Source organism: Microchirus variegatus, assembly GCF_963457635.1.
Source record: "Microchirus variegatus genome assembly, chromosome: 9".
In the NCBI taxonomy this organism is placed as follows: Eukaryota; Metazoa; Chordata; class Actinopteri; order Pleuronectiformes; family Soleidae; genus Microchirus; species Microchirus variegatus.
In genome coordinates, this window is record NC_139810.1 from 28,274,381 (window position 1) to 28,288,337 (window position 13,957).

The 13,957-nt window shown below is 43.1% G+C and overlaps 1 protein-coding gene across 1 annotated transcript in view; it reads left to right on the forward strand.

Moving 5' to 3' along the window:
• camta1a (calmodulin binding transcription activator 1a) overlaps positions 1–13,957 on the forward strand; it is a gene marked incomplete at both ends in the record, with an annotated part of 323,112 nt that overhangs the window by 127,866 nt on the left and 181,289 nt on the right. The window contains 1 exon segment of the mRNA XM_083895577.1: positions 5,624–5,691. Within this exon segment, the coding sequence (XP_083751703.1) occupies positions 5,624–5,691 (68 nt within the window).

Here is a 13,957-nt window from a genome sequence, read left to right on the forward strand (position 1 = left end):
ATATGGGCTAATGCAGGGATGGGGAACAAATAATATAATATTTATGTGTATATGTTTATGTATATATGTTTATATGATTTAAAGGTCCCATATTATGCAAAATCAACTTTTTAATCATCCTTATATTTCGGACTCTGGAGGCCCTACCAGTCGCCAAAGTGTGAAAAAAATTTTTTTTGTGGTCCTCCTCAGTCTTAAGTACAGGAGACTTCCGCGCTCCTTGGGATGTCACAATGCACTAAATTCCTGGAATTGTTGTCTCTCATGGAGATCCGCTCTATCCGTGAGAGGGCTGGCGAGAGCAACAGCATCCGGAAAACCGGAAGCCCGCAAAGCGCTCTATTCTTGGCTCCACAGTGCGGCACAGAGTTCTACACAAACTTCCAGCCTCAGAGGATTTATCTGTCCGGCGGATAAATGTTATATATGACGGCAATGTGCCTGCTAGCGCTTGCAAATGATCACTTTTCCAAATGCTAATAGCTGTTAACTCCCAATTTCCTGTCCCTTAAGTTTCGTTTTACTGATATATAATAGCTGATATATATATATATATATATATCACTTGAAAGTATGCACTTTCAAGGTGAAGTCAAGTAAATCTCGTTGTACAACTTGTATAATGACAATAAAGGCATTCTAGGCATTCTATATAGCGTAAATAGTATGGGACATTTAATATATATCATCATATTTTGCTAACTATCTAAACTTCTTTTTGACACGGCCTGTGATGTCAAGTGAAAGCGAGTATGGCGGTTTTTGCACTTGGAGTTTAGACAAAATAACTTGTTCAAACAAATCCTCACCTTTGGCGCTGCTTTGTTTTGCAACAACAGAAATTGGCACTGTGTCTATGCTCAGGCTTTTAGGGCAGAATTTGTAATGGCTGTTGTTTCCTCGCAGGCCTGTGGTCAAGAATTTGCTCTACAATGGTTTCTTGGTGATAAACAGACACATTTGGACTAATATTTGACAGTGTAGCTTTAGCTGCTGTTACAAAACTCCTCCGCGACTACTTCTCTGTGTCGTTTTTGCTTGTGTTGCTTACGTGACATTGTCTCTGTCGGCATCAAGACCATGAATTGAGTTGAGTTGCATGTGTCCACCTCTAATGTTTCACTTCATTTATGTCATTGTGACCATGTATCTGGGGCCACACAGTTGGCGTAGTGGTTAGCGATCTTGCCTTTGCAGCAAGAAGACCCAGGTTTGAGCCCTGGGTTGGAACAATTAGGTAAATGGGTCACTCTAAATTGACCGTAGTTGTAAATGTGAGAGTGAGTGGTTGTTTGTCTCTATATGTGGCCCTGTGATGGACTGGCGAACTGTCCAGGGTGAACCCCGCCCTATGTCAGCTGAGATATAGGCACAGCGACCCTCCGGTGGAGGATAAAGCAGTAGATAATGGATGGACCATGTATCTGCAAAAACATGACCTGTATCTGAGTAAACTGGCTCACACTTTTACTTCAAAACCAACAACAACAAAAAATGCTTGTCACTTTCTGTTTGCACCCCACGGTTACTTAGTCTTTCCTTGACAGTAGCCATGTTGGTTGCCAGTGGTGACTCAGAATACCCACATGTGTTTCCCTTACCCTGACTGTGAACTGTGACAGGTATACAGACATGAAGGACATGTTAAACCTATCCGTTTTGTACTTCTGAGTCACTTTATTCATCTATCAGACTCAAAATCGTGTTTATCCATAGTGTAATCCGTTATTTTAATTGAACGGTTGCACTCAAACTATTATTAGAACACATTTGCAGTAAATCAATATGTAGGGGGGAGTCAAAAAAAAAGTGTTTATTTTCCTGCTCCTGCCTCTTTCTCTGCCTTGGTGCAAAGAAGTGAAATGGGATGAATATGTTTTTGTCATCTCCAATTTCAAATAGGAAGATATTTCACAAGCTGATTCTCTCTGGAGAAAATGTTGTACCTCCCGAGTCAAAATATCCTTTGAAAGCCGAGACAGTAAAAGTCAAATTTTCTTATGGCGTCTTTTCTTTTTCACCTCAGTGGTTATGGGGGAGGTTGAGTGAGAGGCAGATAGCGGAGGAGTTTGTGCGAGACTGTGTGTGTGTGTGAGGCTATGAGAGAAGATGGAAGAACTAGAGTAGAGACACACGGTGATGAGTAAAGGAATGACACATCCTGAAGAGCATGTTAATAACATGCCAGGCGCAGGCAGGTAACCAGTAATCAGACCCTCTGATTGTAGTCGACAGTAGACAGGAACACACACACACACACAAACACTTGCGCCTCTCCATCTCCATCAGCCCCTGAATCTGCTAGACTGCTCTGTCATGTTCCAGGGTGCACGGCCCCCTCTGCTAACAGTTTGTCACAGCTTTTATAGAGACAAAAGAAATAAATGAGATGGCTGGGTTACAACAAACAGCTCCAGGTTGTTCTTTCCCCTGGAAAATGAAAGCCCCAACCCCACCCACACCCCCTTTTTTTTTTTTTTTCTTTTCTGCAACCACTGTGTCAATTAGAGGAGTAAGTGCTCATATTCACTCTCTGGTTCAGTGCAAGCTTTTGCTGATTGTTATTTATTTAGATCCGCCATGGGAGGAAGTTTGTGGCAATGTAAGCTGAGCAGAAAAAAAGGTACCGGTACAATTTATTTAAACCCCAGGAAAGATCATGTCAGTGTCGGGGGGAGGAGGCCGAGGCATAAAGAAAGTAAACACAAACAGCCTTGCATGTGCAGGATTCTGACTTAAAAGGGAGAGTGGGATAGAAGCTGTGTGTACAAAGAGCCTCCTGAATATTTCCCCAGTGCCTGTGAGTATAGGCCAGAGGCAGTAAGGTCAGCAGATAGAGAGTCCAAAGCCCATTGACAGCTGCTGGTTTGACTTTGATACACCATCAGTGTTCAGCACGCTTGCTTTCCAACTTCCCCCTCCACCTCTCTTGCAGTAACCCCGCGAGCGTGTTTGCTCAACCCGAACGCACGCTAGCCTCTCATTATGCCGCCCATGCAGACTTTGTCTCTTTGCAGCTGTTTAATGGCTGCACGTCTGTTTTTGTTTGTTTCCTCACCATAAGATTATTGCACCTTTATGGTTGGTCGGGGGAATGGAATAATCCCTGGCATCTGTTCAGAGTGGGAGGGGGTGCAAAACATGGAGCCAGAGGTAGAGGCTTGCTTCTGTTTTATAATTTTTTTTTTTTTTTTTTTTTTTCAAATATGAGACAAGGCGGCCCCCCCTCCCTATTTTATCCGCCGCCAGTGAGGCTTGGGCTGTGGCTTGATTTTTAAAGACAAGAATGATGGAAGGCGCTGTGTGCTAACAGGCGCAGAGGTCACTGAAGGAGCTTCCCGCTGCCTTTTATCCCTCCAGAAATGAACGCGGAATAGCAGGGATTAATCTAATCACTGCTCTTTTTGTCTCATTTACTTACAAATGTATGCAGGAACGTAACTTTATGGTGACACGACTAACATTATTTCTCCTGTGCTTGAGAGTATTTAATTGTGGTTGGCACATTGAGCGTTGCACTTTATAGATGTTGTGCTCATTTCGTCTGAAAGGCTCTGGACTGTACCCACTATTGTACTTTAGCTTTGCTTTATTGTTTTTTTTTTTTTTTTTGTTATATAGCAGAAGTTATGAAGGACAGGAGGAGCCCTGAGCTCCTCTTGACAGCCACATCCCCTTCCTAACTTTTACTTAATTCAAGACTCCATCTCGTCACGGCCTCACTGCCTCCGGTCGTTATGGCAGGAGAACGGGAAGTTAATCAACGCAGCATTATCTCCCAGCCTGCACCTGGAGGCAAGAGTGCCAGTCATGCTACCCGCCCCCTCTCTCTGGTGGGACCCCTGCCAGCCTGGGAACCCCTCACACTGCAGTACCCTGCAGCATCCCTATGGGCTATCACCAGTGTGCTGTGTCTCTGTGCCAGGTCAAACTCGTGACACGGATTTGCCAATGGAAGCCTTCTTTTCTTACTTTACAGTGTGCAGATACATACGTTTGTGTGCACGCGTCCGTGTATTTGCATGGATGAATTTATACACCAGTGGGATATTTGAAAAGTAGGGATGTGTGAGTTTTTATCTGCTTCTACTCTGATCAACTTTAAGGGCAACACAAGAAACTAGTAAAACGGTTAATTTCTTCATTATGGGCTTCATTTTAAGGCCATGCCAAAAAAAAATTCCAGCATTATTTCCTGTGCAATTCTATGTTGCGTATTCATCTTCCAGCCATTAGCTTAGCTGTTAGCGACGAATGTTTGTGGTGATCCTTGAACTTGAGATGTCAGTTCAAAGAGGAACGGAAGTAACATAAGAAAAAGTTAACTGTCGTAACATTAACGTTATTCTTTGCTGTGTTTGTTTTAGAAACATTTTGTTTCCGCAACATTCATGACATTATAATTATAATAATAATAATAACTGCCTTTCACAAAACCCAAGGTTGCTGTACCAGGAACAATAAGTATAACAAAAACAAACAAAAAAAACATACACGGGTGAACAAAACAGAACAAGTTAATGGTGCCCACTAATTCTAGTGTGAATGAGGCTTAAGGAAGCACCGAGTCTCAAGGAGACAACGACAAATGAATGAATGTGTTTCCACGTCTCAATTTTTCCTAATATCTGCTGGTTGCGAACATCGCGAAGTAAAAAAAAACAAACAAAAAAAAACGTTAAGCTGCTTTCAATATCAGGCATCACAGACCAGACGAGGCAAATATTTGAACAATATCTTCATAGTTAAAGGTTTGTTGACTCTCCGTGCACATTGTTGGTTACTTAAAAGGAAGATAGCGGCAGGTTGAACACATTTTCTTGTTGAGGACTGAATTGTTGGCTGTCGCTGGTAATCATTAGGTTGTCTCCCGGCATTCAAAGTGCTTTTATTTCTGCCCATTAGTTTGGTGAGAAAATGGATGGGTATGGTCGAGTTTGTTGCCCCTTGCACTCAGACTGACGCAGTAGGCAGGGTTGAACATTGGAAACGTGAAAGTGTTTGAAGCATCTCTATTTATGCCAGTGGCGGTTTTTTTTTTCTTACTTCAGTATCTGTAGCATTACTTTGTAGACAACTGATTGAAAAAAAAAAAAAAAAAAGGTTCTACAGCTTTTTGTGAAGTGGCAGTGCACACCGTGTCAATATTGTGAGACCGGCGTGTAATTATTATTCAAAGGTTAAAGAGTGGATTGATTCATAGAAGAGTGTCAAGGGCAGATCAAAGGGATTCGGGGGAGTATCGGGCCGAAAATGTTAAAAGCTGCTCGCTCTCAAACGCAGAGGCATCAGTCTCTGTGAGAGCACCTTCATGTCCTCAGAGGACAGCTTGATCAAAGCTTTTGTAACAAAGATGGTCTCGGAAGATGATCTGACCTCAGCTGCTTTTCACGTTTGTCTTTCACTTTACCTTTACCGGTCTCTATTTACCTGCCTAAGCTCCCGGCGCTGCCCCTGCTTCCGTCCCGCCCCCCCCCCCCCCGTGTTTGTGCTGCTGGTTCGACTGTGTGAATATCAATGAAGCGGCCTCACCGATGTATTACAAGCACAGGAGAACAGTGATTAAAGATGACATATCTAAGCCTGACTCTCTCCCTCTCTCCCCTTCCTCTCTTTTGCACAGGAGATTGCAGCTTACTTGATAACATTTGAAAAGCATGAAGAATGGCTAACGACATCCCCTAAAACAAGGTAAGACAATTACACTCCTGCTCAAACGTATGGGAAAAAATGGATCAGCCTAAAAGTATGACATTCTGGGTGTCAAAATGTTTTCATTTGTAGTTTTACTTGAGCCTGTTTACCTTATACTCTTAGAAGTAAGGGTTCCAAAAGGATCCTTCTACAAGGGCCGAGGTTCTACCTGGAACCATTTGCTTCTGAAAAACCCTTTCCAGTAAGAAACATTTTGATCCAGAGAACCCTTTAAAACCCCTTTCCTGAATAAAGAGTTTTAAAAGGGTTCTTGGTGGAACCCTCCAAAAGGGTTTGAGGTGGAACCTTTATAAAAATGTTCTACCTGGAGCCAAAAAGGGTTCTCCTATGAGGACAAGCCGAAGAACCTTATATGGTGTATGTGTATGTACCACGTTTTTAAAGGTGCATTATGTAATAAAGCTAAAGCAACTGGTCATAAAATCCTCCTAATATGTCACAGAGACTCAGGAATAATGTTCATATAACAAACTGAACTCACCAACAACAATAGTAAAGACAAAATATTTGCATTAAAAAAAAATATTTTGCAGACTGCAAATCATGTTTATGTTTTGAAATCATGTTTTGGCATGTGGCGCCACCTACCGCCGTATACCAATCATTGCAGCCAATAGAGCCTCAGCGGCCAAGCGACCACGGGTTGCCATTTACGCCAGAAAACGGAACCTAAAAGACCTCGGTATTTTGAATTTGAATGTAGTCACCGTTTTTGGTCACATTCTTACATATGGCACCTTTAAGTTCAGCGTTGGATGTTGTGCTCTTACAGGCTGCTGGTGGCTGTTCAGAAAAATGTTTTGAATGTGCAGATAAACGATAAATGAATATTAATACTGGCTAATAACTGCCTTTTAGCGAGCTAATTAACACAACGTGCACTGGCGCAGTATCTCCTTTGAATGGTATGTTAATATGTTCCTATCTGCCCGCACATTCACCACTCTGCTAATAGCACCGTTGAAGCCGGGGACTCTTTTTTTTTTTTTGGGTCAGACGTTAACACCCACATGGAACAAAATGCCAAGAGCTGCTGTGGTATTTGAAACTGAATAGATCTATGCCAGCAGTGCAGTTAATTTATGCTGTTAATGTATGCATGATAGTATATGTTCCAAATTGCAAACGACGAACCCTTTCTCTTTGGCTTTTTTCCGAAAAACTTTGACACGCACTATTTCATGTCAACAAACAAATGTGTTTTGTGGCCACATTGTCTGCCTCGTCATTATATAACCTAATGTAGAATAATAATTAATAATGCATGTGGCTTAGAAATAGCATCCCTCTGCATTTGACAGTAGTAGGAGGCGTATGGATCGACGCCCCATGCCCCCGGTGATATTGTCTCTTTTACTGTCACTCGACACAATCTTTTCTCCGCTATCGCAAATGCAGACACATACGTCCCTCACTCACATTTACATGTTGTTGCGTTCGGCATGGGCTCGGTATGTTAAACATTTTCCTCCTCTCTTTCCTTGAGCTGGACTCGCCGTGCCGACATTAATAGCAGTCCTCGTGCATGTGTAAGTGGACCCTGGGCTCACTGACGTAGAACCTGTTCCTCACATCCTTCTCCCCCGTCCCTCCTCACTCCCACTTGCCTTGGAGGGACATTGATAATAGTTCAGCATAAAGACACTGCCAATTAGATCATGTTCTCTGGTGTAATTATAGAGCATGGGCCAAAAGAGCACGGAGCTCACCTGTTTAAAAAAAAAAATTTTTCCTCCAGTTTTTAATTAATCAAGAATCTTTCCCAAACTGGCAACTCTCCAAACTGCAAAACAATCTAACTAAAGCCAGGGCTTATTGTATTCATGAAATCTGACCTGTGTAGTTACTGATAGAGTTAAAACTCTCTTACAGAAAATGGCTGCACCATATTAGAAAAATATCATACATTTGTTCTGTTGTTTGAATGTTGCAATGACGATATGCTTTGTGATAAAATGTGAGTATGCTGCGTGTTAATGTCTTTTTGCTTCAGGTTAGCTGCTAACATACGGGAAATTGCAGGCAATAAAAGAAAAAAATATACATATACATTTTTTTTTTTTTTCCTTTTAAACAATGTGGTTTTATGGAAAACAATTTAACATTTTAAAAGCTCCCCCTTAAAACATTTTCTGTGAAAACATCCCTGAACAACTGTACCGTTGAAATCGATAGATAAAAATCAGAGTTAAATTGTAAATTGGAATTGCCAAACTTTTTCTCAAGTAGTTAATCTTATTAATAAAACATATAATAAACTGTATTTGTATGGCACCTTTCATACTTTGCAGCTCAAAGTGCTTCACAATAAAAGAAAAAATAAATAATTTAAAAAGAAAAGAGATGCAAATACAACAATAAATCACAACACAGGGTGGAATGAAAAGGAACAGTCATAAAGTCAAAAAGTAAACTTTGAAATAAAACAAAAGATGCAAATAAAACAGTCAAACACAACAAATTATTTAGGGTATTTAATTCAAGTGTGCAAGGCCACCGTATTGGTAGAAAATTATACAATGCAAATTATCCAACTTAGTGCAAGGAACTACTAACTTCTCAAAATGCTCATTGCAATTACTTTTCTCTATAAGGTGCAGCCCTTTTAAAGAAGAAGTGTAAATGGTTTCCAAAGAAAGAAACTAGCATGACAAATAGTGGTGTCATCCTCCAGCCCCGACAAATATATATATATATATATATATATATATTTTTTTTTTAAACAACTGGTCCTCGGGTTTTCACGTGGCCGCAGTCTGTCAACACCGGCTGTCGTTTAGACAGTGGACTCGGCCGCTGCTGTGCTCGGAGATTTCAACTTCGTGTCATGTCTCGGTTTTTCGGGCGCTGATATTTCAGCAAATGTGTCACCGGAGAGTAGCCCCCAGTGTGCACCTGCAGATGACCTGACAACACAACAACACTGCACTCTCCATGTTTTTGAGGTGCCATCATTTCAGGACAAGAAAGTGTGCGAGTTCACAGCATGTGTGTGTGTGTGTGTGTTGCAGGACAAGGGAGGCAGGCGGAGATGTTGTGAAGTGTTTGTGTTTTACCAGACGTCAGTGAAAGGGTAGAGTGTAGTGATGGATGTTTGGGCGAGGGAAGGTGGATGTGTGAAAGGGTGGAGCATACTGTATGTGTGTGTGTGTGTGTGTGTGTGTGTGTGTGTGTTTGTGTGTGATTGATGGGAGCTGATAGATGGCAGGCCGCTATATGAAAAGCTTTTTGCTCAAGGTCGCAGGTGAAAGGTCAAACTTGGGACACCTGTGGTTAAATGCTGCGTTATCATTTGTCAACACGTCTTTTTGAGTGTATGTGTGTGTGTGTGTGCGGGCTCATCAGATTGTGGGCGCGCTGTCTGCACGTCGACGTGGTTTGATCCCTGTGGGGAATAGGCTAAGTAGGCTAATTCTCCCCCCCCTGCCAGCGCCTGCAGACAGGGTCAGCAAGGCGTAATGGGAGGCAGAGATAAGCAGCGGGGTCATATACATGAGAGGCACCGCACTTGCACGGCTGCCTGCGTGCACGCAACAACTCTGACACGTGCAGGCGGGTAAACATGGGCAGTGAGTGGGCAGCAGCCGGAGCTCGTGGAGCTGACGCCAGCTGTTTGACCAAGGTGACATGCGACGCAGGACACGCCATGAATAGAGATGGCATCCTGTCAACGCACATGAAGTTTACCCCGTTACATATTTGCACAGATAAATGCTATTCAGTCTAAAAAAAAAAAAAAAAAAAATGCTTGAAAATGCTTTTAAGGCGCTTGTGGGTAAAAGAAACACAATTTTAATGAGATATGGAGAAAAAATAACTGCTGGATGGAATTTCATGTTTGGTACAACTAGTGCAGTGCCCTTAGGAAGTATGTATTCCTACGGGCACTGAACAGCCCTGTTCAGAACGCTGTGTTTAGTAGTATTTCTTTAGGTCCACCTTAAAAAAATAAAAAGTAAAATGAAACTTAAGGGACAGGAAATGACATCAGCCACAGAGGCTACTGGGAGCTAACAGCAGTTAGCATTTGGAAAAGTGATCATTTGCAGGCACATTGCCGTCATATATAACATGTATCCACTGGACAGATAAATCCTCTGAGGCTGGAAGTTTGTGTAGAACTCTGTGCTGCACTGTGGAGCCAAGAATAGAACTTTTCGTGGACTGCAGACTTCCGGTTTTCGGACTGATATTGATACTGTGTTCTGACAGCGCCCCTGCCTGGTGTAGCGTGATAAATCAGCGAAATTAAAATTACTAAAAATCAAGGATGCACACCATCGGGCCATGCTCAACCCATATCCAAATCTTAGGCCGATCTGATTAACGGTCAGCGAGATATGCCCGTGACAGACACACGCTAGACACAACTTGCTTTATAGATAGATATATATGACAATATCTATTATTTTCTGTTAATTTTGTCTTGTTTCTTTGAATGTTTCTCCAAAGCTTTGATTCGACTGTTAGTGAAAGCTGAGGTTAAATCGTGGCCAAAGTCTAGTTTGACCTACTTCTTTGGCCCAAGTAACAAAAGATGCCATGAAAGCTCTCCCTACATTCCAAAAAGATGATAATTTCATCTAGATGCGCCCAGAAATACAGAGACTTTGCGACGGATGTATGTCACGACCATGTTCCCAAAAGTTTGCGTTTATTTCAACACACCTGCGTTGAAAATAACGTATCGGTGCACGTAAAGCGGCGCCGCGTGCGATTGGCCCCTCACAGTTCAGCCTGTGGCCTACTGTCTGGGTCCGTTTCTGTTTGTTTATCATTTCAAAAAATCTGAAGCGTGCCAGGGAAGAGTGGTGGAATGCTGAGTGATTGATGTGCCTAGCTCTAGTAATACACATTCCCTTTCAGATAGGAAGTGCAACAGTGCTTAAAATCAATACCACTGTTCTCCCACTGACTGCTTGAACAGCACTACAGCTAATTCAGGCCGCACCTGTCAGAGCTGGGGAAATCTTTCCCTACTCGAGCTTTACACTTTAATTTACACCCACAGCCTCGCTGGCTTCCATTTCCATTAAAGGGAGAGCCTGGCATTATGGCTTTAATGAAGGCCGTGGCCAGGCTGTGATTTAAGATGGCCGTTACCCCACACCTTCACTCCACAGGAGGGAGCACACTTAAAGGGGGACAATTAGGATTTTCCTCCCCTGCATCCTTTGATAATCCATACCGATTCTTTCTCTTTGCCTCTGTAAAGACGCGGCTCTGTTGCTTCGGCCGATGGGATCTGAATGTGCCTGTGGGAGAAGAGAGGGAAAAACAGAAGGACGGTATAGAAACGTTGCAGGTCCAAATCTAGACAATAACATTTGATTTGCCCTCATCATGGGCATTACGCCGTGCTCCTGTTGTGAGCAGGCATTTTGTTGTCCATCATAAATGACACAAATGTCTCCTTGAGGGGTTTTTTTCCGAGGTGTTTGTATGCTGACAGATGGAGAAACTATTGGCCAGAGGGTGTCACAGATTGGTCAGCCCAAAGAGCTAATGGACACCTGTGTGTCGTATAGACATAGCTCATTATCCTGAGCATCCCCTAAATGGTACAACGTTTCACGAGTGGAGGAGTTGCACAGCGGCGTTTCTTTCCTCCGCTGTTTGTTTTATAGTTCCACCTATCACAAAAAAACACAACAGAGGAAAGTGCTTCTTCGGTCGTCGTCGTCCAGATCAGTCTGTAATCTCCCGTCTTGCATAAAAAACCACAAAAACACACTTGTTACAGCTGTTGGGGATAATAGTTGTGGGCTGCGTCAGCCATTTGCTTTCGGAGGCCTCAGATTTACACACGTGCTTAAATGACCACACTGCATCACACACACACACACACACAAACACAAACACAAACACAAGGACGTACACAAAACATTGTATATTGAAACTATCAAACAATAAGCACGGGTCCTTGGAGGGCCCGCGATGACACTGAACCTAGCAGCTCTCGCGTCCCAGCGCAATAGCCCTCTCTCTCCTCCCACATCCGCGGAAACACCACTCCGGCAGCAGTACTCCAAAATGAAACCGAGTCCCTTCAGACAGCTTCCAAAGACAATGCTTTTATTAAAACCTACAGCAGCGGCGCCGCCCCAGAGGGCGCGGACGCACCAACAACAGAACAGAGCCAGAACTGAGAGGCAGCCTGAAATCTACTAATGACTGGTTGTTTGCTACTGTGTATGGTATTTGCTGTTGTGTGAGGAGGAGTGTGTGAATCTGTGCACATATGATTAGTCTGGTGTGTGTGTGTGTGTGAGTCACAGGGAAATAGATAGTACTGTATGTGCTGTGTTTATGCATGTGCATTGTTTGTATGTAAATGAACACTTGCACGTCGGCGGGCCTGAGAGCATGACTACGCATTTAAAAACTGCATTGTGGACGACTATGTGCAGGGATTTATGAATGCAGTTAGGCGTCAGCAGGTGTGTGTGTGTGTGTGTGTATGTGTGTGTAATTACCAGTGATACTGTGTGGATGTCTTTCGAATTACTGGTAGAATAGCTGTGAATACTGTGCACATCTTTATTTTTTTTGGAAGTTGAGGTGGTATCTGGGTGAGTCTGCCTCCTGGAATAAGACCTCCCTATGCCTATACAGTATGTGTATACCTCTTTTTTTTTTTCCCATCACCTAGTCTGGCACCTAGTGTGAGAGCGTTGGGGGTTGTGTGCGTACGGATGTGTAGGATATGCCTGAGAAGGGGCGTCTGATGGTGTTTGGTCCTAATGCTGCGTGGCACTCTCTGACTGGCTGTGTTTCAGAGGAGACGGGAAAGGGTGAGAGACTAAAGGGAAAGAGTGAGTGTATAAATGGCAAAAAGAAAGAAAGAATTGGGGCCAATTCCAATTGCTATCTTAACCCTCAAGCTCAACCCTTAATCTTAACTGGTCCTCAAAACCAAGTGTTGAGGGATATTTTGTCACTTAGAAATGGGACAGCCCTTAAATGCAGATACGTCTTCAGACTGTGGGGGGCAGAATAACGCGAAAGCTGCGTCCAGTCTGTCAACTCCAAAAAAGAAGAAGAACACATTTACGTCAGGATTATTTATTACGATCCGTTTGTCAGTCAAGGTTGTCAGTTAGTTATAAGATGAATCCATAAAATGGGCCTAAACTAAGATAATACAATGCTTTTCATAATTGTTATATCTCTATTAACAAAGAAAATACTTCATTTGTAGCGTACTCGTTTTGCTGCGTTCGGCGCCATCTTTGTCATGGCAAAACACGCAAAGCATTCTGGGTAGCCCTTGCTCCCAAGGGTGGTCTCGGAAAATCTCAATATTGAGGGCGATACAGCCCTTAAACTTGCCCCTCAACTTAATTTTTCTGAGAATCGGGACAGAACTTGATAGAGCGCACATTTTTGAGATTGAGGGTGAAGCAAGGAATTGGAATTCACCCTTGGACACATTAAAACAACACTATCACAATAAGATGACATTTGACTGGGATGAAGGTTCAATGAAAACACAACAGGTCATGTGAAGAGACGCGTGATGAGGCGAACCGGTGTTGTTCACCTTCGTCTTTTGCGTTTGTTTGTTTTTTTTTTTTTTTTCCAATTCCGCGTGAGCAAAAGTTTAGTTTGCTGCATAGTGACAGTTCTCCCCAGGCCGCCACGTTCTGTTGGACCCTGGAGGACACTATGCTACATTGCTTCCACCCACTCAAAAAAGCTCTGACAAGGACAGCTATGTCCACCCGGGGCCTCGCTGGCTGGGTGAAATGAAGTCCACCAGGGAGAGCAAAGAGGACCGGAGTGAGGTGAACTCAAAGAGGATGAGGTAAGAGTGAATGAAAGAGGGAAAATGAAAAATGGCCATCAAAGGAAGAGTGAATATGATGGAGTGAGAGCGGTTTAGAAAATGGAAACATGTCGATAAGAGAAGCGAACAGACGAGATGGAGATGGGAGGAATAGTGATGGATGGGGTGAGGAGGAAAAGAAGTGTGTGTGTGGGGGGGGAGGATTTACACAAACAGACGAAGGAGCTGTGGAAAGATGGAATAGAGGGGGATTGAGCTGACATAGGGCGAGGGAGGGAGAGTAAAAAAAAAAAGGGAGAAAAATAGAGTGAGTAAACAGCAGATAGAGATGGAGAGAGGTGAGCAATGGATTCAACTGACAGATAGAAAAAAAAAAAGTCCTGTGGTTTTGGGGCATGAGAGGGAGAATGCAAACGGTCAATAGATTACAGCTTGTGCTCGGCCGAGTGCCTG